Source organism: Gouania willdenowi, chromosome 5 (genome assembly GCF_900634775.1).
Source record: "Gouania willdenowi chromosome 5, fGouWil2.1, whole genome shotgun sequence".
Classification (NCBI taxonomy): Eukaryota; Metazoa; Chordata; class Actinopteri; order Blenniiformes; family Gobiesocidae; genus Gouania; species Gouania willdenowi.
Window position 1 is genome coordinate 36,806,211 of NC_041048.1, and position 25,839 is coordinate 36,832,049.

Sequence of the window (25,839 nt, forward strand, 5' to 3'; positions counted from 1 at the left end):
CAACTAAAGCATTGCATTTAGCACACCTGAAGTAGCTTTGTTGGTAGGGGTAGTGTTATGGTACTCAAACGTTTCTGTGTCGAGACCAGCCTAGAAAGTTTCAAAACCACATTCTAAAGGTCTTCTATCGGACTCTAAAGCATTTTTACTCTGTCTTGTCTCGGTCTCAGAGTGCCCAGACTCGGGATTTTTAAGGGATGCACCGAATATTCGGTAATACTGTATTGCAAAAAAGCCACATTCGGCCTTTGGTGGAGTGAGTTAAAAGCAAGGCCGAATAGTAGCTTGTGATGAAATGATGCAATCAAACAACGTGCGGTTTTGAGTCAGAAAAGTGTGTGCCTGTTGCTGCAGAACCAGCAGCAGCAGCTCCTCTTTTCCGCCCACAAACACAGCCAGACTTTCTCCTTATCGCTCTCCATCGTCCGTCTCCGCGTAAAAGTTGGAAGCTGTCCAATTCCACAACTGAGTTCGTTGTGTGTGCTGTGAGCCACTAATTCGTAAACATTCCCATCGTTTCCTCCTCAGTTCACAAGCAATGTCAGGTTTTGCTGCATAGGCAGGTGTAGCATTAGCATGGAGTGCTAACAGCTGATGTGTAGTGCAGTTTGGGTGTCCAATAGTGCAGTTTGCATTTACATATATGGCAATAAAGTATAATATATATTCTATATTAAACCACAGAGCTTATTTTAGCTGTTAAAAAGTTGGAGAGGGAGGAGCTCACATTCCAGGAGGGGTGTTGGGTGACGTCACCTGCCAACGTGGGAAAAATCCAACTCGTCCATTTGGAGCTGACTTTTTACAAAATGTGGAATAACAAGGGAGGGAGGAAATAGAACTTTTTCAACTTTGGCCCTCTGAATGAGGCTAAAAGGATGTATATCACTGTAGAAAAACCATTAGAAAGTGATTTTTTTCCATCATATCTCCCCTTTAATGCACTTTTTTATTTTTGGAATGCATGTTTTGTTTTATTTGAAGGGTTAATATAAATGAAAAACTTTGTTGTGCTTTTTCTGAAAAGCAAAGGCTACTGGAATATTTAGAAAATGTCAGAATATTCAATAAACGTTTACTTTCTTTAAAAAAAACATGTCTAAAGATGTATTCTGGGCTATTTATGCACTATTAAAAAATGCTTTCGGTATTTGGCCAAGCGTTTATGTTTTATTCGGCTTCGGCCACAAATTTTCATTTCGGTGCATCCCAAGGGATTTTTTGTCAGGATCAGCACTGATTTCTGCTATTCTTCAACTTTATTAATGTGATAATGAGAAGAAGAACCTGGTAAAACGATAAATATCTTTGGTTCATGCGTTCATACCTTTTTTTTAATGTCTGTCAAATGTATTTAAAAGAAACTAAAACTAAAGATAATGTTCTTTAACTGTTCAACCTTGTCATGGTTTTTGAAATTGATTTTATGGTTTGATCTTGACTTGGTCTCTACTCCCAAAAGTCTTAGTCTTGTCTTGGTCTCGGGGCATTCTGGTCTTGGGAAAATCTTGGTTTGTGGTCTTGAGCACACTACTAGGTAGGGGTGTCCTGATTTTCACTTCCGATACAGTACCAATATTGATGTGATATCAGCACGAATTATGTACTTTAATGACTTATTATGTTGTGTGGAATGTTAGAAAAGCTTGATCAAGTGATATTACTCAAAGACCAATAGTTAGCAACAGCATGTTTATTATCAACCAATGGGTTACGGACATTTTAACTTTAAACATAAGAATATTCTACTACTAAATAAAAAAAAAAAAAAAAAAAATATATATATATATATATATATATATATATATATATAAAACCTGCAATAAATGAAATAAAAACGACATAGGCCTGGGATGATATTCAGGAAATCAATGTGTTACACTAAAAACTCAATGAGTATATTGTCTCTTATATACTGTGACTAGGATGATGAGCATTCCCACTGAAATGTACTTCCAAGTTTCCCAGCCCTACATTTGGAACCTACAACGACAAAAATCTGAATCACACTGAGACTAAGTTCTGAAAACATTTTAAGTGAGAAAGTGACCAAGTAGAATATCAGCGTGTGCTCATTTGATCCATAAAACACATGTATACACATTTAATTCTGACATTTAGGAGATTTTTGGAGACCCGCCATTGTGCGTCTGACAAAACTTTCAATTAGCCTCAAAACAAGAGCCCTATTTTCAAAAGCGTTAAAAAATTAATGGAAGACAAGAAGAGACGCTTTTGTTTTAGCTGGAAATTGGTCCCAGGACGATTTTATGTTCTGTGCGCAATGCATCATGGGGTGGTTGAGTATGACTAGTGTACCCACCGTGCATACTTAAAAAATGTCCCGATATAGTATATTTCCAGGTATTTGTCATGTACAGTACTTGTATCTTGTCATACTATCTAATGTGAACACACTACATACTAATTTTGACGTTAAACTTAGTATGAGTAGTACGTTAGTATGACATTTCAAACATAGCCTTCCCCAGCAAGCTGCTGTCATGAAGCTACGTGAACTTGTTAATAATGTGTTATTTCTCATGAAAAGTTTACAACATTGAAAATTCCCAGAATATTGCAACCCTTATCCTAACAAATGCAGAAATGGAATGGTTTAAACCTGGCAGAGAAATATGATATGAGAGACTTGATGAACTTGTGTTTCTGGATTGTATGAAGCAACTATATATTACTAAATGACTATAAGTTCACACATAGTACAACAAATAGTGTCAAGATCCATATTTAAAGTTATTTGCGCTGAGCTATCACACATTAAGATTTATTTGAGGACTGGATAGTTTTCCATCAGTGTATTAGGATGATAGATCTGTACGAGGTGATCATGCTCGTTCTGCTTTGTATTCATATCGAGGCCTGTGTTTGTTTAGCTGTAATGTATGAGACACCAACTGTAATGCAGTACTGTCCTTTGAATGGTTTGCATTCAGCTGTGAACCCCCCTCCACTGCGTGTTTCTATGTTTTGGCAGCACAGTTTTAAAGTGACTATAGAAAGAAAACCAACTGGAAGGACAAGACAAGTTCTGCTAAAGAAAAAAATAAAATTCTTCTTGCACTAAATACATTTTACTGTTAAAGTCTTTGGGAGAATAATTTAGACACATTTTATTTACTATCATGTTAAATGTGAAATGACTTTTTCACCCTGTGGTTTTAAAATATATTTCTATTAACCTCTTTTCTTCATCTTCTGTAAACTGAAATATGAATTTGTTTTTGAATTTTCAATTTTTACTCTATTTTGATTTCACTCCACATTCATTTTATATTATTAATTAAAAAAAAAAAGAAAACTAGGCAAGACCTGTATTCACAAGGCGAATACGTTTTTGACAATTGAAAATTGAAAAAATTTGCCAAAATGACAACCTGTATCTGGATTTGTTGACAAGTTTGTCGTTTTCACTAATTAAATTGAAAGTAATAATACTGGAAAAACAAAAGACTGACCTTGACCTTAAATATGACCTTGTTCAATGGTAACAGTCTGAGCACTGTATCTCAATTTGTGGCCAAGTTATAGGGACAAAAGTGTTTTTTAGTTTTTTTGATGATGTCATGAACATTGACCCCTACCGATCTTTTTACTGGTAGGTCGTACAGTTTCGGTTCAATTAAAATAAAATATTCTACTTGAGATGAGATTTTCAGAAATGTAAGCATCAAACTTATACGATAAATATTTGTAGAGATATGGAAAATTTTGTTTTTTGACGCTTGACACGACACGACCTTGACCTTGGCATTTTGGCTTCAAAAAAGGTCGACTGCACATCCTTGACTTTGCCCCTATGAGATGACATATGTGTCATTAGTGCTGCATTAATAGGAGGAGTTCCATGACAAAGGAGTTGCGGAAGAAAAATGATAAGAACTCCTACGATTACAATGTATTTGGCAATTTTCAATTGCCAAATACAATAAATACATTTTATCTATAATTCGCTTCTTATTTACAGAAAACCTCATTATTCAACCATAGATTAGGCTCATTGCAATCCAAACAGAAGCTATGCTGTAAAAGTGGTGAAAAAGTAAAACATGGTTGTAATACAATTGCCCTGTGGGAGTGGAAGGTATTTGTTTTGAACGATGCCAAACCAAAGTGTGGCCTGTGCTTTTTGATTATTTTAAATGTTTAAACCATCTGTTACTGCTGACAACTTTGCAAATAACTTAATTGGTCTAAAAAATATTTTTGAAAACAAATTCATTATTTTCTGCAAATATACAGTATAATTGTGCTGCCATAAGCCCCTCTCTTTCCTAAAGCACGCAGACAGACAATCAGCTTCACAGCAGCTCCCGACTGCAGCTGCGGGTCAGAGCGGAGAGGAAAATAAAGCTACCTTGACTTGTGATATTCATAAAAATCTCGTAAAAATACACAATAAACACTGCTCTCACTTTGAGGAGGAACAGATGAGCTTGTGTTTACATCTGTGTGAAACACAGCAATAAAAAATTAAATAATTAAAAAGTAAAGTAGTCCCTTGTTTATCGCAGGGGTTACGTAATGTTCTTTATTTTTTTTCACATCACATCCTTACATGTTTTGACTGACAACTGGAAGTCAAGGAAACATCAAAGGAAACATCATGTGATGCCTCTGATGACGACTGCAGTTGTCAGTCGAAATGTGTCATGATGACAACTAAGTGGATTCCCTGAGGAATTGCTGTCTGAATAAATTAAACTTTAACATATTATTCAAAAAGAAGACAAAAAGAATCTTGCTGAAATTATAGTGTTGACATTGGAGATAAACTTTTGAGTGGGAATTTCAACCTTTTACATTTTTATTTTCGAGCAACTGATTTTCGTGTTTATTGATCTGATTCTAAACTGTCTTTATCTGATAAAAGAAAATCGTCTCCAGCAGCTTTAAGTGAAGGTGATGGTTCCTTTGAAGTTTCACTGGACTTCCACGTAATAGTTGCAATGGGATTCTCCTTTTTGAACAGTATGTTAAGTTGAGGTTTTGTTTATTCGGACAAGGTAATTCAGGAAATTTTGATCTCTTGACATGTTTCGACTGTCAACTGCCAGTCTTTGTCAGAGGAGTTCTGCTGATCGCCTTTGATGGGTCCTTTGAAGTTTCACTTGACCTCCATGTAATCTCGCTGGAACTACTGTATAACATTGAGGTGTTTTAAATAAGGGTGACCGGGGTCTTTCTGATTTAAAAAAAAAAAAAAAAAAAAAGTCAAGATCCTTAGCTACACTCAAGAGTTTTTGCTTTGGGCTTAGCAGAAAGTTCCAGCTGTCCTCTCCTAGGTTGTATCTCTCTAAAAAAGTGTGTAAGGTGACATCATTGAAGGTGCTGTGATATTTATAGTTTCGTCTTTCTTCCTGTAAAGCCTGTCTTTGTTGAGCCCTCCTGTTGACAGGTTGACTCCCCAACCTGTTGGTCCTGCTGAATCACTGCTTCCAATAAATGACTTAATCTCCTGTCATTTAGATTGTACTGAACATTTGACTTGTTTGTGGCTCACTGAGCATTACTTTAATGATCGTCTTCTTTAGGGGTGTGTATTGCCTGGCATCTGGCGATACGATTTGTATCTTGATACACAGGGCAAGATACGATACAGTATATCCCGATATTAAAGTTTAAGGCGATTATTGCAATTTTTTTTTAAATATATGACTTAAGAAACAACTAATCTGTAAATGTGTACACCTTTATGAGAAGATTATGTATGAAATTTATTTTATTGGCATATTTTACACTCAAAACATTGGCTTTAACGTGCCATGTGCCAACAACTTAGAATAAAAAAATAACATACAATCTGCCTGTGGCTTTTAAACCAACTTTGACTTTAGAACAACATGACAAGTGCAACTTAACTGAGGTATATGCCTAGAACAACAAATAAATGCAGAAAGTTAGTACTTTCTTTTTAGATTTTGTTGAAAAAACACAAGCTGGTCAACTTGCCCAGGTTTCAGTGCACTTCTTTTTGCAGTTACAATGTCTCATGCAGTGAAAAAGACTTTCCTGGTTAAATTAAGGTAAAAAAAAAAAAAAAAATATGATAATAATTAATTAATTAAAAATAAAAAAAATCAATATGATGCTTTTTGAATCGATTTTAGAATTGCGCAACGTAATATCGCGATATATCACCGAATTTATTTTTTTTCTACACCCCTAGTCTTCTTTGAGGCGACAGTCATGCTGTCTCTGTTATTATGCTGTGTTTTCCATCATGACATGCCTTATACTAAAGGGTTGTGTTTAATGTTAATACTATGGGACAAAGTCTGTTTTATGGAAATGCCACGTCTGAACTTCCTCATAGCTTGCATGACATAGTTCCCGAGGAATTTCCATAGATGTAATCACAATATTGTCTAAATCAAATACAAGGTTATAGGGACCAGGGACCCCCACTGTACCTGAAGGTAGTTGATCACAAATATGAACATTGAAGAACAGTCATGTGGAGACAAGGCCATCTATAAGGGGGAATAAAGGGAAGAGATTTTTGGGGTCCATCCATAAAGTCAGCAAAATTATGGTCCATTGTTTTATGAATCTGTGATAACCACATTTATTTATTTATCTGAATAATATCCACTGTTATCAATAAGTCAAGTTATGTCAAGTAGTGTTTCCACCCTAGTATATAGTCATCTTAAAGATGGAAATCCTTGTAAAGGATTGACAAATTGTGAATGTGGTTAAATTGGCAAAAATAAGCATGAAATATGGTGAAAAGAGGTTTAAAATTACAATAATGGGTGAACATATGAGATATTGGGTGGGAAAAGTGGTGGAAAGGGTTTATAAATGCTGAATATGTCTTGCAGAAAAGACATTGAAATTTGATGAAGTGGCAGAAATTGGAGTGATGTAACAAAAATGCATTTAAATGACCAACAATATGGCCAGAAAAAGTAATGAAAATAGGTTAAAATATGGCAAGTTTTGTGTAGCTACAGGAAAATGGGTAAAATAAGCAAAAATGGGCTCAAATCATTTGTCCTTCAACAAACAGTGAAAAAATTTCTGTGAAGACCTACCTGCATATTTTAGTAAAAAAGCAGAAAAGGTTTTGAAAAAAAAAAAAATACATTTTTTTTTTTAAATCGATACTTAGCGCAAGCATATCGATGATCGATCGTGCGAAAAATGTCACGATGAATCGCCGTATCGAGATATCGTCACACTCCTACTTGAGGTAATACGTGACCACGCAGCACGCATTGTGTTTGGAGTTTACAGAAGTACATTTTGTGGCTTCTCACCCCAGTGTGTAGCACTGATATATGTATAATATGTAGATGTTTATTATATTAATTGTAAGACCTCACTCTCCTTCCACTTTCTACTTTTTTCCACTTTCCTTGGATGGGGAATTGTGACGTTTACTGCTTTTCAATGATGTTATATATATATATATGTAAATATAATGATATAAATGCAACCTGGCCGTTCAGACAGCAGCCGCTTTACAAAATATCAGATATGTGTCAGACTCAGGGCCACATATCAGATTTGAGCAGTTCAAACTGTCTTTATCAGGTCAGACACAGGTTTTATATGGGCAAAAAAAAAATAATTCAGAATTGGGCCATATTTGCCTGCAGTCTGAACATAGTCTGAATGTGCTCACTGTAAGTTGATTTGACAGCATCTGAATCCAGTGAGATCTAAACTGGCCTTTTCTCCAGTGCCAGTTTGATGTCTGTTAGGCTGTTAGCCTTCAGCCACCCATTCCCCTATTGCATGTGCTCATTTTTTCCATTCTGAAGAAACATGCCTGTTTTGTATTGTTTTCCCACCCAATCGTGTGTACACACGGACCAGCATGTGTACGATGTTCAGAAAACTGGGAAAGGGTCTTAAAATGTGGCCATTTGTACTGGACATGCTATGGTTTCACAATACTGAAATATTAACCTCCACCCAGGAGGTAATATTTTACCTGGCTTATATTTATTTAATAGTTTCTTATCAGGATTGCATCAAAAGCAATTACTGGATTTGGCCAAAATTTGAATCAAGGATGGACCATACACCATGGAAGATTCCAGTCTGTGGGTCCCTTCTGTGTGGTGAGCTTAAAACACGAAGCTCTCGTCCTTGAACGAAGGGTACAAGGATTACATTCTCTTTCTAATAATTAGTAGTTTTGTTTCTTGTGTGATTAGATTTGTCTCTTTCACATTTCAGCAAGGTAATGATTAGGGCTGGGCGATATGGCCTTTTATAAATACCGCGATATTTTTAGGCCATGTCACGATACACGATATATATCTCGATATTTTGCATTACCCTTGAATTAACACTTTGATGCACAAAATCACACCAGTATGATGATTCTATATGTCTACATTAAAACATTCTTGATCATACTGCATTAATATATGCCAATTTTAAACTTTCATGCAAAAAAGGGGATGTCACAACTAAGTCAAAGTTGACATAACTGTATTTATTAAACAGTGAGTGGCTCAAACATAAAATTGTCAACAGAAAGTGCACGTTCTGTGCAAAATTGTCACAGAGACATTTCAAAACAAGACATTAGTGCAGGATGCAACTCACATGGCATTTCAAAACACAAAATTAAAGTGCACTTTTTGTACATAATGCCACTACAATATTTTAAAACAAATAGTGCCCTTTTGTGCATGTTGTCATTAAGATGACATTTCAAAACAACACTAAATTTAAGTGCACCTTTTGTGCATAATGCCACTAAGATATTTAAAAAAAAAAAAGAAAAAAAAAAGTCCGCGAGTTTAACGGTATGGTCATTTTCAACACCGCACAGACTACAAGCTGCAATATATCGAGTATATTCGATATATCGCCCAGCCCTAGTAATGATACTTATTTAAAGCTAGAGGCTAAAAGCTACCAAACAAATGCAGAAAAATAGGGTTTCTATTTAAGGAACTTACCAATGAAAAGAGAGTTTCATGTGGAAATTCTTGTTGGACTTTTATGAGATTTTGGAATTAGAAATGTCTCCTACGGGGACCTGCTCCTTGCTAATCTTTGACAAAGTCTCTCTGTGAGTCTTTGGTGTGAAACTGTGTTGATTACCCAAAAGGCTCATGAAAAAAGTCAATTTGTGTAAAAAAAATTGATTTATATCTAAAAAAGGAAGGACTTAAATGCATGATATGTCTCCTTTAAATGATAAAAAGTGGGAAAGCTTGATATGCAATGTATTTTAATAACCGATTTTTAAAAGTACAATTAAATATCAATTAAGCAATTGTAATTATAATGATCCCAACTAGGGGTGGGAACCCCTGGGTACCTCACAATACGATAAAATACATGATACAAAGCTCACGATAACAATTATCTCAGGATTTGACGATACTGCGATTATCGATATATTGGTCAGAAATCAAACTACGATAATCTATGACATAACAAGAAAAAAAAAATACAATTTTTATTTTATATCTCTGAAAGACAATAAATTGAAAAAGTGTCCTATGAACAGTGACGCTATTTTAGTGCAACATTTCTGTAAATAAGTGTCAACATACCAATGTAAACGAATAAGTATGTCTAATAGTGCTTTCTTTCTTACCAGTGACACCATTATAGTGCAATATTCCAGTAAACAATATATTGGTTCCTTCAACAAACAGTGACAACATTTCTGTGAAGGCGTACCTGCACATTTTAGTGAAAAAGCAGAAAAAGTTTTGAATAAAAAAAATGTATACTTAGCGTAAGCATATTGATAATCGATAGTGCGAACAAAATATCGCGAAATATGACTGTATTAAGATATCGTTGCACTCCTAACCCCAACCCTGACTGCCACCCACCTTTAAAGGGTAATACCACTCAACTTATTTTATGATATGCAACACTGATGTTTGGAAAATGTCTACTTATTAACCAAAAGACTAAAGTTTTTTGTTTTTTTTAAACTGTTCTAACTTTGGGAATTCCACTGGTGACAATCCAGTGAAATGTAACTATTTCCTCTTTTCATTTGCTCTTTTCAGGGTTTCTATTCAATGATTTTGTTTCCATTCTGGCAGGAGTTTCTAAACTCTGGGATTCAATCAGAAAACCTCCACTTCCTCTAGGGTCACCAAATGAAGACACTTCCTTCTTGTTTCACAAAGCTTGAGCAATCCAAGCCTAACTATATATTTGTTTTAATTTCCCCCTAGGAGGCCTTAGTCTGCGTCACAATGGCACCCTTCCTACGCATTTCCCTCAACGCTTATGATATGGGCACTCTGACATCACTGAACAGCCCGCCCATCTGTGGCATCAAGATGAAAGAGTTGGTCAGCACAGGTACGTCTTCATGTATTACTATGTTACTAGTGAAAAACTAATAAAAAAAATAAATGATTATTAGACACAGAGGCAACCTACAATGGCCTCATGTAAGGGATTTTCAATATTCACCATATATTCCCCCTAAGTTGGGGTCCAAAATGAAAATGAAGAAGTCGTATAAAGAAAAATTGTTTTATATCACAAGAAAGAATAGCCTTTATACCAGAGGTCACCAACACGGTGCCCGTGGGCCCCAGGTGGCCCACATGGACCATGTGAGGGGCCCTCAGAAGCTCTCGTCATGTGCTCCATCTTAAATTTGATTTACTTTCCAGGACGTATATCAGAGACGGGCAACTGTTATCACAGTGGGGCCAAAAAAGTTGTGATAATCTGATCCGAGGGCCACATTATCAACATTTGTCAGCATTTGGAATAATGACTAATCTGAAAATTAATACAGAAAATAAGTTTTTTTTTTTGTCTGTTTTTGGTGTGATTTTGTGGTCGTTTTCTGTATTTTTTACTCATATTGTGCATTTTAGTTGTTGTCTTTTTACATTGATAAACTTTTTATACCAATGCACTTTTATTTTAATTTTTTTCCAAAATATGTTTATTGGATTTTTGCTTTCAAAAACACAAGATATAATAGAACAGCAAAAACAAAAACAAAAACAGATCAAACAGAGAACAAACAAGAAAATGAACTTTTATTTTGAATAACTTTTATACTGATGTCTGTCCTGGCTTGAATCTTTAAGTGTACTTGAATGTGGGGGGCATTTGCAATTTTGTTGTACTTTGGACAATGACAATAAAATGATTCTAATTCTAATAGTTGTTGTCCTGAGTACAGTTGTTGGTATTTTGTGTTTTGAAGTCATTTTTGTGTATATTTGCTGTTGAATGTTTTTTTTTGTACATTTCTTTATTTTTTTGTCATATTGTTATTTTGTGGTGGTTTTGTGTATTTTTCTCCCATTTTGTGCATTTTTTTTTGTTGTACTGTGTAAATATATTGTCATTTTATGTTTTGGAGGAAATTTTTGTGTATGTTTGAGGTCATTTTGTCTTGTTCTTGTTGTCGTTTTGTATTATTTTCTGGTTGTTTTGTATGTTTCTCTTTCATTTGGTGCTTTTTTTTTAATCTTGTAATGTGTAAATATGTTGTCATTTTGTGGTTTTAGAGACCTTTTTGTGCATGTTGGCTGTTATGTGTGTTTTTGTTGTCATTTTGTAAAATTCCCTGTCATTTTGAATCATTTTGTCTCATTTTGTGTTTTTTGTTCTCGTTTTGTGTGTTCACTTTGAGGGCCACACTAAGTTGCCTATGTCTGATGTATAGCATGTTTTGTATATTTTAAGAGAGTAGAGGAGCTGTATTACGATGCCAAATTTCATTTTTTTGTGTGGTGTAGTTCCTGAGATATTGGAAACTGAAAATGGTAGAAAAATGACGTACAAATATTTACACATGCCCCCTCATTACATTGGCCATATCTCATACAGTATTAATCTGATCAAACTAAAAATGTACAGTGTGCCTATTGAATAATCATGGAACAATTGGTAAAAATGTAAGGATTTTGGGATGCATACGAGGAGTTCCCCCCCAGTGGTGAACAGTTTTCATTACAGTTTTCCCAAATTTATTTGAAAAAAATGATTTGTTAATTTAATGTACATAATATGCAAATATTTTATGTGCCATAAAAACAGTGACTGTACAAAATATATATGAATTAATGTTGTTCTTTTAAAAATGCAAGTTATTTTTTGGCGCTTGAGTCATGTGACCATCGTCTTCCTTTCAACCATGTTGAAAAGTTATTGAGATTTTTTTTTAATATTAAAATAGTTTTCTGCTGCTTTGATTTTAACATTAAGTTTCATGTCACAGATATTAGTTCTACCTCTGGTGTGTAGTTTTTGAGACTTTTGGTTGGTTGTTCTTCTATTGCGCAATTCTTCTTCACAATGTATATATATGAAGCTACACTGCACCCAGCAGTTCATGTATGGTACTGCAGCAAAAATGAAGCAGAAAGCGGTCGCCGGCCTAATTTTTATCGTGAATTTACAACATTAAACGACACGTGAACGCACATTTTTGTAGTCAAAATGATCATTTATGTTTCTAATCTCGAGACGTTTTATATATTTAATTCTATCCTCCCCCCACCCCAGCAAGAATCTAAAACTCCGCCTATGGTGGAATGTCCTGAAGATTTGTTGAAATGACATGGAATGACCCTTTTCTGTACCATGTCTCAAGAATCCAAACTCAGTCTTTCTCTTACCAAAATACCTGATTCTCTGCATTTTTTTTAACAGAACTCGGAAAGACTTTGGTTCAGCGGAAACCAACACTGTTCCCTGCCTGGAAGTCCACGTTTGATGCACACATCTATGAAGGACGTGTTCTAGAACTCATCCTAATGAAGGATCCAGAGGAGCCGCTGGCCAAGTACTCGGAGGCAATATCTGTGCTGGCCGAACGTTGCAACAAGTCCAAATCTCCTGGGCCAGCGGAGTTCTGGGTCGACCTGTCTCCCTCGGGGAGGATTCAGATGGCTGTGCAGTTTTTCCTGGAGAATGTTGATAAAGGTAAAACTTGTGCAAACCGAAGGCCTGTGAAGTTGTCCTACTATGCCACACATGAAGTTTTTAAGTGAATGTTTTCTAAAATGTTATTCATCACAAAATGGGCAGTAAAAAGTTTTAGGATTTATTTAATGTTTTTAAGCAAGAACTTGTTTTTTACATTTGAAAAGCAAGGTATAAAAACAGTGTTCCCTGACCGGGAATCGAACCCGGGCCGCGGCGGTGAGAGCACCGAATCCTAACCACTAGACCACCAGGGACCTACTGGACAGTATTTGTGTCATCTCATTGGTGTGATCACATTTCTGCAGATCTCCACTGCCCTCTGCTGGAATTAGATTTTAATAATAACTGCCTGTGGTTATTTTCTTATGCTTTTTTTAATTATTATTTAGATCAACTACTTACTTGAAGCAGTGATAGATTTCATCTAGAACAGGGGTTCTCAACTGGTCTCACCCTGGGACCCACTTTTTGCCACAGTCATTAAATTGGCACTTTTTTTTTTTAATTTCACCAACCAAATTTAGTTTTTCAGACATAGCTGTTGAAAGCACACATATATAATCTTTTTAAAAACATTAATCTATATATTTTCAACATGCATTTCACAGCATGCCTGCCAAAAAAAAAGTTTCTTTCAAAATAAAAGACAAATCCTATTTATTTATTTTTGACCAGCTGTCCTCGACCCACCCAGTACAGGTCCGCGACCCACTTTTGGATCCCGACCCACCAGTTGAGAATAACTGATCTAGAATAGATGAAGCTAGTAGTTCAATGCTAAATTATTTTAATTTACTTAATTCTGTCTTTATTAATATGATCACACAAATGTCTCACGGTAGGCATACATCAGCTGCTGTTTTTACTGTAGTTCTGATTTTAAAAACATTTAAAAATTGTAGTTAATTTTGGAATTTAACATTCAAAGCAAATTGAATCATAGTTTCTTTTTAAAAGAACAGAGAAGTGACTTTCTAGAGCTTTCAAAAGTTAACTTTGGCATGTGGAAAAATTCAAGTACTGATGCAAAAAGATTGTTGGAATCAGGGATAAAGTGGAAATGACAGAGAAAACATGAATTATTGTGTAAATTACCAAACAAAATTGCAATTTGTAACAAAATCAAGACTTTATTTAGAGTGAATTGAACTGATATTGAAAACTAGGGCACAATAACATTAAAGTTGTTATTTTTTCCCACCTAAAATTGACGGCCCACTTGAGGTCCAACTGGTCCATATTTGGCCCCTGAACCTCAATGAGTTTGATACCCCTGGTGTAACTGGTCAAAGTGGGAGGTCTCCATATGCACAGTGGCTGCGATTACATGATGTTTTTTAATTCAAGAATTAACTATTCGGAATTGAATGACTCAAAATTAAAGTATCCGTAATTAAAGTGTTCTGCTTTGTGTTTACATGGAAAAAGTTATTCCGAATTGAGGTTTTCATAGAAAACAGGTTCATTCGGGTTTAGTAGGGTTAGGGTTAAGGTTAACCCTAAAAAGACAACAAACGCTTTGTGCTTTCCTGTGCTAATGCTCAGATTGGTTGTTATTCTTAATACTGGGATGACAGTTGATAATGTGGCCCTTGGATCTGGCTATCACATTTCTGTGGCCCCACAGTGATAACAGGGGCCCATCCCTTGTTTACAAGATCAAGGAATTATTCCATTCGGAATTAAAATCAGAATTAACCAGCAACCCTTTTCGGATTTAAGTTTAATTCCGATTTGCTATTTTAATTCAGAATTAGGTGTTTATGCCAGTTTAAAGAGGATTTAAATGTTATAGTGAATTAAAGGGGAATCAAAGCTCTCATGTGGCCATTGTTTAAACAGGTGTCAGAGGCTCACTGTTTGTTAGACAGGCTAATGGGATAAAGAGACATTATTATAAAAGTACTCCCTCTGCTCCCTCCTACACATACCACAAGTTTCTTAAAAAGCAGCTCGGGGTATTTTTAGGCATGTGTGAACAGTCAGTATTTCTCACTTACTCTCTCTTTGTTGGCTCCGCTCACTGAAAGCGCTGCCCAAATATAAACATGTGTCCGTCTAATGGCAGATAGGAAATTAGGTTATCTCTGTCTTCCCACTTTTTCCTTTTCTGTCAAGTGTCTCTCTGAAGGTTGTCCTCACGCCTGGCTCTCCTCTCATCCACCCACTTACCCTCCCCGTATCTCCTCCAGAGTTTCTGCCTCTTTGTTTAGCTCTGTCACGCCTGTTCACATGGTTTTCCTAGAATGAACGACAGCCTTTTGTGCATCGTAAACCCAACCTTTAGGGAAAGCTCATTGTCTCCATCTTAATCTAATCAGTCTGATTTCTTTTCATTACAATGATAAAGAAAAACAATATCATTGTTATTTGAAGCAAATTCCAATTTATCATCCAACCATTAAGCTGGTCTTTAAAACTGTAACACTTTTAACTGATGATTGATTATCTTCCTCTTTGACTCTTTGCTTCTTTTCAAGGTATCTGTAAAAATCAGTTTAGCCTACATAGCGAATTTAGAAAGAGAGACAACAATAACCCCAAAGTCAAATTTATTCGTATTCAGATCTGAATGAATGTCCTCGTGCCACATCTTAAATAATAGACAGATGTTGCACTAATATTATTCTGTAATACGCCTGAAATTAGTATGATTAGGGATGCGATGGAGCAGAAAATTTCCAGTAAATTTCCACAGGATCTTAAGAATTTTGGGAATATTTTTGATGAGAATTATTTATTGGAATTAACCAGACGTTTTAAATAACTGTATCCAGTATACAATAACATCCATGCAAAATAATACAATTAAAAAAGCAACATTTCAACAGATTTTATTTGTAAGTAGAGCTTCATAATTATTCAAGTTATGTAAGCAGCATCTTGTTTTTTTAGGACTTGCGTTTAGGAAGTAATATGAACTTTAAAAATAATCAAAAATGTGATTTCAACTCAATATGTGGCAATAAAGCAGCAACGCTGATCCCAATAACTGCTCTTCAAGCACAAACAGTGCAGTGTTTGTTAAAATATTTGTCCAAAAAACATCAATGTCAAGTAAAATATTAATTATTTGCCTGACCCTTTGTTTGAAAATAGGGTTTGGTATCTGGTATGAACTAGCAGAGATATACTTGAAACCTGATTATTTAATTCAAGATTATGCTGAAATATATTTTCCTCTTAAGAGCTAATCTTCAATTTAGTAAATTTCCTTTTGTTAAGTTTCTTCCCATTAATCCTCATGAATAGTTTCCAACTTGGAAAAGTCCATTTTACAACCTGAAGTATAACGCAAAAGTAAAGATTTTGACTTGATTAATTTATTTAATTTTTAATTTATTTTATTGTGTTTAATTTAATTTGTATATTTATTTTTTTATTTAATAACCTTTATTTATACACACAGTCCCATAAATAATATTTGACTTTATTTGATTTCATCATTATTTTCTTAGGAACCTGGATGACACTGACTATATTAATATATACTGTAGTGTGTGTGTATATATATTTAATTTTAATAAATAAATTATTTATTGTTTTATTTATTTATTAATTTATTCAATTTGTTTATTTATTTCTTTACTAAGCTTTATTTATACGTGTTTTCCCTTTAAGACAAGAAGGTCTCATTTCCCAGAGAGACCTGTTTCTGGACAAATACATTAATAAGTCATAAATTAATAAATTAAATTTGAAAATCTGTCCTCAGACGAAATGGAGCCCCCTCCAGGTGCGCTGACTCTAAATCGAAGGAGAGGAGCTTTTAAGCAGCCAAAGGTTCATAATATCAAGGATCACGAGTTCACCGCCACCTTCTTTGGCCAACCCACCTTCTGCTCCGTCTGCAAGGAGTTCCTCTGGTGAGATGTGACCCCTGCTGCCACCTTTTTATCCACCAACCATTCCTTTTATATTGTATATGCAGCCGAAACACTTTAATTGCTGATAAGGTTGGGTTGTCTTGATATATTCTGGAAAAATTATGCATTGGAAGTTTTTATTTCAAGGCTTGTTTCGACAGAAAGCAAATGAGCCTCACAATATTATCGTTATTGCCTTGTGCTCTGATGCTGCTGGCAGGTGATAGTTTTATATCATTTGTCCCAACAGCAATTATATGGTTTGTTGTTTCAGTGCCAAAGTAAAGACAAATAAATGAATAGATGGTATGCAAAAAGAAAAGAAAAGATTCATCCAAATAATAGTGTTTGTTTGTTTGTTTGTTTGGACAACCACCAGTAGCTCTGAATATTTGGAGAAAAGAGAAACAAATGCAGGAGTATTGCTGAAAGCTGCAGTGTTGCTCTACTGCAGACATGGGCAACTGATGGCTCGGGGGCCACATGCGGCTCTGGCTCTAATTTAGTGTGGCCCCCAAAGTGATCACACAAAACAAAACAACAACAAAAACCCCAAAATGAGACAAAATTATACAAAGTGACAGTAAAATTTACAAAGTGACAACATAAAACACACAAAACGACAGCAAGCATGCAAAGAAATGTCTCCAAAAACACAAAATGACAACATATTTACACATCACATCATAAAAATGCACCAAATGAAAGAGGAATACACATAACAACCACAAAATAACACAATATGGGAGAAAAATATACAAAATGAGACATTTACAAACCGACCACAAACATACACAAAACATTTACACAGTACAACAAAAATGCACAAAATGAAAGAGATATAGACAAACAAAACACAAAACGAAACAAAAGTATAGAAAATGACAAAACAATGACAGATGTACAAAACGACAACAAAAACGACCTCGAACATACACAAAAACAAACATTATATTTACGCAGTACAACAAAAAATGCACAAAATGGGAGAAAAATACACAAAATAACAAAATACGAGAAAAATATGCAAAATAAGAGAAAAATATACAAAATGATAGAGAAATTTACAAAAAAACACAGCAAATATACACAAAAATGACTTCAAAAACACAAAACAGAAAATTAAAAGAAAGTGATCTTATGATTGTTGTTTGTGTGTCATGTTTGCGATTTCGTCGTACTTTATTATTATTTCATATGTGGATGAGATGTTCAAGGTTATGTGAGGAGCAGATATAAGACCACTGAGCTAAAACAACTGTAGACAGAACATTGAGTTTAGGTGTCATGGTTAAGTGGAGCTGAACGACTTGTATTTGTTCCTGGGTGACTGCACCCCCCTCCCCCGGCCCCTTAAGAGAAAACACATTTCACTACACTACAGGGACATGAATGTTATGTTTGTCTGTTTAGCAGCTCTGAGTAAGTGCTTCGTTACATCTGGACACAGAGTGGCACTAAATGGGAGGGCTCAACTCTCTCCTGTGGTCTGTCCTTCCTAGTACTGGTTTCTTTTACTGGTTAAGTTGGTTCTGTTTATGGTTGTGGTTTGTGCAATGATGCAGAAGAGAGAAAGAAGGAAATGCATCAGTTATTTCTTATGCAAGAGTGAGACACCTTAGTGCTTCTAATTAAAGCCATGTGACAGTGACTTATCATTCCTGGTATTCAGAATACTGTACCATCATAACTCATCAAGATAGGATTTGTGAAATATTCCAATTTTGTTTCTACTATTATTTGTGCTTTAAATTATTCAAAGGAGTGGAGCTTGATTTTTTATTTTTTTTTAAAATGTATTAAAAATGCCATTGCTTGCAATATATTGAGAAATAAGCACTCTGGTAAATAGTTTGTTGACTGGACCCAGTGAACACTAATATTCTGTTGCAGATATTGAAAAATTTTGATGTGCGTCCGGCGCCTCAATTACGTCCGACGCTGGAGTTGGGATTGTTGAACTTTTGGGGCATATCGCGGCGCGTCGACCAATCAGGATCGTTCCCCAACCGTGACGTATTCAGAATAATGAGAAGAAAAAAAAACACTAACCGGAGGTGGAGGCAGATGGACAGGCTCTTCTGTTGGAATAGAGCACCTGTAGTTTGTGTCCTGGTTGGAGATGCGAGCGCCGAGAGAGACAGAAGTAGCGCTCAAAGCGACTCTCATCCGAGCGCAGCTCTGGTGAATCCAGAAACGGCGCCGAGGTGCAAATAAAGCCAAGCCACTCTCTGGATAATGTAGAGCTGATGAACGGGAGTTGGAGGCGACGTGTTCCGCAAGGAACTCCAAACTTTATTCTCCATTGACCCACACTTCTCTATAGCCCTCTGACATCACAGTGCACACACTGAGTCACACCAAAATACATCTGACCGGAAACACTGCCTTCTCAACACAATGTTCCTACCACTTCACAGTCTTTGAGTGAATTATGAACGTTGATCACCACAATATCATCGATTATATGAACACCACCGGCAACAGAGAAGCCCCTACCTTCAATGCGCTCCCTTCCCAACTTGTTTAAACGCGAGTCCCGACCAACTTTGACACTGGTGACAAGCGTCCAAATACGTGCGTGAGGCATGATTTTGACGCCCGAAACATGTTTAGTATGAACGTTGTTATATAAATCACCGCCGATCACGGTGAATGTTAGCGTGAGCATATACATGGGTTTTCCCATAGATGTTTGCATGAAGCTAGCAGACTTTTTGTATAGTGCTATTTTCTATTTATAAGAACACTAATGTGGGCCCCCGGGGGCCCCATTTTTTTTAAAAGACTACTCCTCTATTAATGCTCATTGAATCGAGCTGTAATTTCACATTGATATCTATAAGCAGATGTCAACACCTTCTCGGACACCTTTTTAATAGGTGAGGGGGACGGTGGCCCAAGGGCCCACCCCCTTTTCTGGTAATTTTTTAAATTATCGGAACATAGTCGTGTGATATATCGTTTCAAAGGCAATTCAACGTAGATTGCGATTTTACGTCGCACAAATTCATTTGTTTTACTCGGTGGAACCGAGTCATTTCACTGAATTCTCGGGAACGTGGTACGTGCTATTCGGCACGGGCCTGGCCGTAGTTCATCAGAACTTGTTTTTACTCTATTCGAGGCATCTTCAAAGGGGACAGCTTTTCTTAGAAACCGTTTAAGATAGTTAGTCATTTTATATTCTGCTCTGATAATATTTTCTTATGTATACATTAGGAATGTGCGATATTTTATCGTCTATGATTTATCGTCAAAAACATTCTCACCGGTAAGCCTATGTCATCCCACGATATAAATGATAACCTCCCATGTCTGAAATTAGCGTGGCCCACGGTGAGACAGTCTGTATATTTAATTCTATCTTTTTTTTTGGCCCCCCTGGCAAGAATGTCAAACTCCGCCTATGACCTCCGGGTATTTTTCGCATATTAAATTTTTGCATACTATCTAATGTGAACGCACTACATACTCATTTTGACGTCAGACCTAGTATTAGTAGTATTTTGAAAACAGCCATAATCTGCCAACATCCTCATTTATCATCTTCTAACCAACCTGTTCTTTTATTTCATCAGGGGTCTAAACAAGCAAGGTTATAAGTGCAGACGTGAGTATTGATGCAGCCTTCTATGCTAATTTGACATGAAAAATCTTCACATTATACGGTTAATGTTTCATTTTGATGTTTAAACACCCAGAATGCAATGCAGCAATCCACAAGAGATGCATCGATTCGATCATTGGCCGCTGTTCCCAAACTGCAGCCAACAGTCGTGAAACGATGGTGAGCGAAGAAAACGACGTCAGCAGCAGGGTTGGGGTCAATTATAATTGTGATCGCATAATTGATCATTAATTACAATTATGACATAATTATAATTGGAATTGGGGAAAAAAATGTTTGCTAATGTAATCAGATACTTTGTAATTGTAATTGTAAATTTAAATACTCTAAAAAGTGTCAATTGCAATGTAATTTAACACAAAGCAGTGGATGTTACAGTTCTATGGTTTACACACACACACACAGTTAACAATTATTAAAATATGTTTCAGATCAACTTTTCCCACTACCTGTCAGTAGTTCTCTTCAGGATCATTTTACAATTTAAAATAATATAAATCTAGAGATTTACTGACAGAAAAAAGGCTTAGACACCCACACCAAAAATATTAAAACTTAGATTTTTATTGATTAGGAAGTCTAACAAGGTAACCAATAGATGAAAAACAAAGTAGATTTACTTAATTACAATTCCTTGTTTACAGTTTTGTGTACTTTGATACTGCTATTATGACGTACTGTGTAGAACTTTGTGGAACCACTTTTCAAACCGTAATAAATTATGTTTTTATTGCAAAAAAAAAAAAAAAAAAGGCGATTGATAAACAAAGCAGGATATTATGACCACACACATCCATTATTTGTTAAATCAAAACTCATGAAATTTAAAGATTTTTTTTTTTAATAGAATAACGCAGATCATATTCAAAGCAAATATAAACGCTCTTATGTTGATGAAGAAATCAAAATGAGTGTTACACAATTTAATTTCAAAAAGAAAATGTCACAATATATTTTAGAGAGTTATGTGAAGCAGTAGAACTATGTTTGTGTTTTTTCTTAAATGTTGTATACAAATGAAAGTACATGTGTATATGTATTTGCATTATTTGAAAAAAGGCAACTCAAATGTACTTGTTAAATGCTTGCATTTTTTGTGTGTATTATTGGAAAAATATTCATATAAGCATTTTTGCTTCTGCCTGTTTCAGTCTCATTATATAGTTTAAAATTATGATTTATGTTTTAATATTTTCTGTTAGACTGAACAAATCAACTGAAACTGAAATAATATCTTTTATTTTATTTTACAGCGGATTTAAGACTTGGGTCAAACTGACCCGTTATCATAAGAGATGCTAACAGAAAGCTAACACAAGAGGAGGGTTACAGTTTATGGACTGATTTATTAACATAATTGTAATTGACTTTTAGGGGGAAAATAATAGTTGTAATTGGGAAAAAAAGTGCTTGTCACCGTAATCGTAATTGAGTTGTAATTGAACATGGATAATAATAATAAATAATAATGCATCAGTTTTATATAGCGCTTTATCATAGACACTCAAAGTCGCTTTACAGAATTAAGGCATTATTCTTTCACTCCACACTTAGTGGTGGTAAACTACTATTGTAGCCACAGCTGCCCTGGGGCAGACTGACGGAAGCGAGGCTGCCATAGTGCGCCATCGGCCCCTCCGACCACCACCAACACTCACTCACACACTACATTCATACTAGGCAATGTAGGTGAAGTGCCTTGCCCAAGGGCACAATGACAGATACCACTGGGTGACTGCCACCCCACTGTGGCACCTGGAATTCTCAGTGGTTTTCCATCCAACTACTAACCAGGCCCAGACCTGCTTAGCTTCCGAGATCTAACGGGATCGGGCAATGACAGGCTGGTATGGCCACTGGATAATTGATGACGTAATTGTAATTGAAAAATGTAATTGACCCCAACCCGGCACAGAGTTGGCGCTCTGAATGAACTGTAACATCCTTTGTTTTTGTGTTTCATTGTCAGCCTTCCTTCAGCCTTACCTGTGATGTTTTATGAACTTTGCCCGATGCAGTCACTACATTTCATCAGCAGGTCAATCAATAAGTCATCAGGTCAAAGTGAACACACCAGCAGGCCCACATTTACAAACCTCTTTATAGATTTAGTGTTAAAAGTCACTCAGAGCTTATGAAACAGTGTTTGTTGTCTTTCTCTCACCTGTGAAAAGCAGCAGCATGGTGTTTGTTTGTTAGTTTGGGTTTTAATGGATTTTATTGGTTTAAACTGAACCCTTGGTGTTTGTAGTTCCAGAAGGAGCGCTTCAAGATCGATATGCCTCATCGCTTCAAGTTCTACAACTACAAGAGCCCCACATTCTGCGACCACTGCGGCAGCCTGCTGTGGGGTCTCTACAAGCAGGGGCTGAAATGTGGCGGTAAAGTCAGGCCTATACTTTGACATTTAATCTGCTTCTCTGCTGCATGTTTCATGTTCCTTTGTCTGTGTGTGTTTTTAACAGACTGTAGCATGAACATACACAGTTACTGCCAAGTTAAAGTGGCCAATCTGTGTGGGATCAACCAGAAGCTACTGGCAGAGGCTCTCAATCAAATCAGCCAGGTACAGAGAATATCTGCTGTAGGAAATGTTACAGTTGATTTAAGATATGGCTGAAAACCGACCTGTTATTATCATAAGGGATACTAACAGAAAGCTAACACAAGAGGGAGGTTAAGTGTTATGGACTGATTTATTAAAGGATTTATAATTGGGATTAATTGTAATTAAACTGTATTGATTGGTAATGTAAATGTAATTGACTTTCAGGGCAAAATAATATTTGTAACTGTAATTGGACAGAAATGCCGATCAACGTAATGGTAATTGAGTTGTAATTGAAAATGGATAATTCAAGACGTAATTGTATTTGAAAAATGTAATTGACCCCAACCGTGTATTGGATACTAAAATCAAAAATACTTGAAAAATCTCACTTCCTCTCTAGAAATCTCGAAGGAAGTCGATTCCCCCTGATGTACCAGAATTTGGAATCTACCAGGACGTACCAAAGCCACAGGACCCAAACGGTGAGTATTTTTTGTTTATTTTCTGGTTACAGAACAGCTTTGCTATCGTGCTATTGTGCATTCAGCTTTGCTTATTCATTCACTGCAAATGTGACGTTACAGCTCAGGGCAACGGGAAAGCTGTGATCCCAGCCCCGACACCGACTCCACCCCCCCGGGTGCGCCTCACCCTCAACCACCTGGTGTTCCACAAGGTGCTGGGAAAAGGGAGCTTTGGCAAGGTGAGCCTTTTAATCTTAGACTATAACCATTTTTTTTATAAAAGCAATGTGAACACTCAAATCCAACCCATATCTGATTTTTTCAAATCACCACATTCATACATGATGTCGTCCTGAATCAGATATGGATCTGATTTTTTTCAATGCAATCTCAGTGTGAACGATCAAGGCGGATTTAATGCGTGTTTGATACGTTGACGTCATTACATTAGTAACAGCTGTTGCAGTGAGCACAGCAGCACAGCAGCTGAGCATTGTCCTCTGGAGCAGAGAAGGAGATGCTTGGAGCATCCACTGTTGAAACAATCCTTTTTTGTGTGTTTGACGTACGCTTGTTACCTTGTATGCTGATCTGTTCTGTTGACATTAAAAGTTTGTTAGGCTCACCACTAAAACAAACGTAAATACGTTATTTGTATGAGGAAAAAAATAGTCTGTCGGACTTGTTTCAGTTTTGCTCCGTCGGGTTCGAGTAAAAGCTTAAAGGCTCACCGTGGACTTTTTGACCTAAAGAGTTGACCAAGCATTGTATTGTAATTTTCTGTAATTTTGTATGTTTTTTGAGTCATTTTTTGTGTTTTTGTTGCCGTGGAGTTTTTTTTTTTTGGTGTATTTCTATTATTGTTTTCTGTTATTTTGAGTTTTTTGTGTATTACTGTTGTCATTTTGTTCATTTTTGGAGTAATTTCTGTGTTTCTTGAGAATTTTCTTTGTTTTTACTTTGTCTTTTACTGTATTTTTCTGTATTGCTTTTACTTTGGGGGGCTGCACACAATTAGACCAAGGGCCGCATGTAGCCCCCACGCCGCCAGTGGTCTATGTCTTCTTTAAAGTGTGAATGATCATGGTACCATCAACATGATCACTGAACCAGATAACTGCCAATATCTGGAAAAGAGGCGATTTGGTGCTTGGTGGAGGTTTACACCAAATATTAACCACTTCTTGATTCTTTAAGCTTTTGGTTTTCCTTATTTGTTCTTCGTTGGAACCAATGAGGAGAGCATAATCATGCTAATGCTACTCGTGTCACCATCAGGTGTTGCTAGCAGAGCTCAAAGGACAGGGTCAGTACTTTGCTGTGAAGGCTCTGAAGAAGGACGTTGTCCTCATGGATGATGACGTAGATTGCACCATGGTGGAGAAGAGAACCCTGGCCCTTGCATGGGAGAACCCTTTCCTCACTCAGCTCTACTCCACCTTTCAGTCCAAGGTAAGCATGCACATTAGAGATGTGACAATATCTAAATCTCATGGTTTGGTATAATCACGTTACGATAATTATTGCGATGTTGTTTGAAAGCTCACGGTTTTACAGGAAGGCACACTGTAGCAATGCTAACAATAACAACAATGATGATCATCAAAAAATAGCCTGTTCACTATTTTGACTGTATTTATTGTCATACTTTTACATTCATGACATTAGAAACTGAAAACTGCCTACATACAGATACAGTGCAATAATTCTAATCGAGTCAGGAACACTTAAAGGTGCAGAAATCAAAGTAGTGCAAACTGCCTTATTCTGTGTTTAGAGTAATTTTAGGTTTTTCTGAAGAAAGATGAACAAGTCAACATTTGAGGTTTGGGGTAATCACTGAGTAGGGCAATTTTAGTCATCATTGAAATCAAGATTATTCAAATGATTATTTGTCAATCAAAATATTTTCTTTATTTTTGTACTTAACAATGTAAAATATATAATTTGAACATAAATAAAATTCTTCAAACAGTAATATCAAGTGTATTCACTTCAGCACAAAACAAAGCACTTCTTGCACGTGATGTTTGCTCCAGGTCTTCATCATCAAACCCAAAGTGTTCCCATAGAAGAGAATTTGACTTGTTTTGCTTGTTTACCAAGTGTTTTTGCTGCGTTTCTCCTGCCATGTTTCAAGACCGCTAGCAACAACTTTCCTCATGTTGACATGCGGGCTAGGCTAGCTTTAGCGTTGATATCGGCGGGGGTGCTTTCATGCGCGTGGATTAAATAACTCAAAGTTAGTATTAATAATCGATGTGTTCCAAATTAAAAAAATTTATATATATATATATATATATATTTTTTTTTTTAATAATTGTTTTTTTCTCGATGATGTTATTTTTGTATTCTTTGGGTGTAATAATCAGAATCGTAATCAAATTTTGCACAGCCCTATCACTGAGC

The 25,839-nt window shown here is 36.0% G+C and overlaps 1 protein-coding gene, 1 non-coding gene and 1 pseudogene across 2 annotated transcripts in view; 1 reads left to right on the forward strand and 2 right to left on the reverse strand.

Moving 5' to 3' along the window:
- The window catches only part of LOC114462810 (protein kinase C delta type-like), a 44,560-nt gene that overhangs the window by 13,795 nt on the left and 4,926 nt on the right, over window positions 1-25,839 (forward strand). The window contains exons 2-11 of the mRNA XM_028445834.1: window positions 10,191-10,320; window positions 12,643-12,915; window positions 16,634-16,784; window positions 20,366-20,397; window positions 20,489-20,574; window positions 22,667-22,796; window positions 22,881-22,981; window positions 23,367-23,448; window positions 23,551-23,669; window positions 24,709-24,882. Coding sequence (XP_028301635.1) covers window positions 10,212-10,320; window positions 12,643-12,915; window positions 16,634-16,784; window positions 20,366-20,397; window positions 20,489-20,574; window positions 22,667-22,796; window positions 22,881-22,981; window positions 23,367-23,448; window positions 23,551-23,669; window positions 24,709-24,882 — 1,257 coding nt within the window. The 5' untranslated portion in view covers window positions 10,191-10,211. The remainder of the gene's footprint in view (window positions 1-10,190; window positions 10,321-12,642; window positions 12,916-16,633; window positions 16,785-20,365; window positions 20,398-20,488; window positions 20,575-22,666; window positions 22,797-22,880; window positions 22,982-23,366; window positions 23,449-23,550; window positions 23,670-24,708; window positions 24,883-25,839) is intronic.
- Window positions 13,101-13,172, reverse strand: trnae-cuc (transfer RNA glutamic acid (anticodon CUC)). The gene has a single exon. It is a non-coding gene; the product is annotated as a tRNA-Glu (tRNA).
- On the reverse strand, window positions 22,159-22,276 carry LOC114464161 (uncharacterized; annotated as a pseudogene).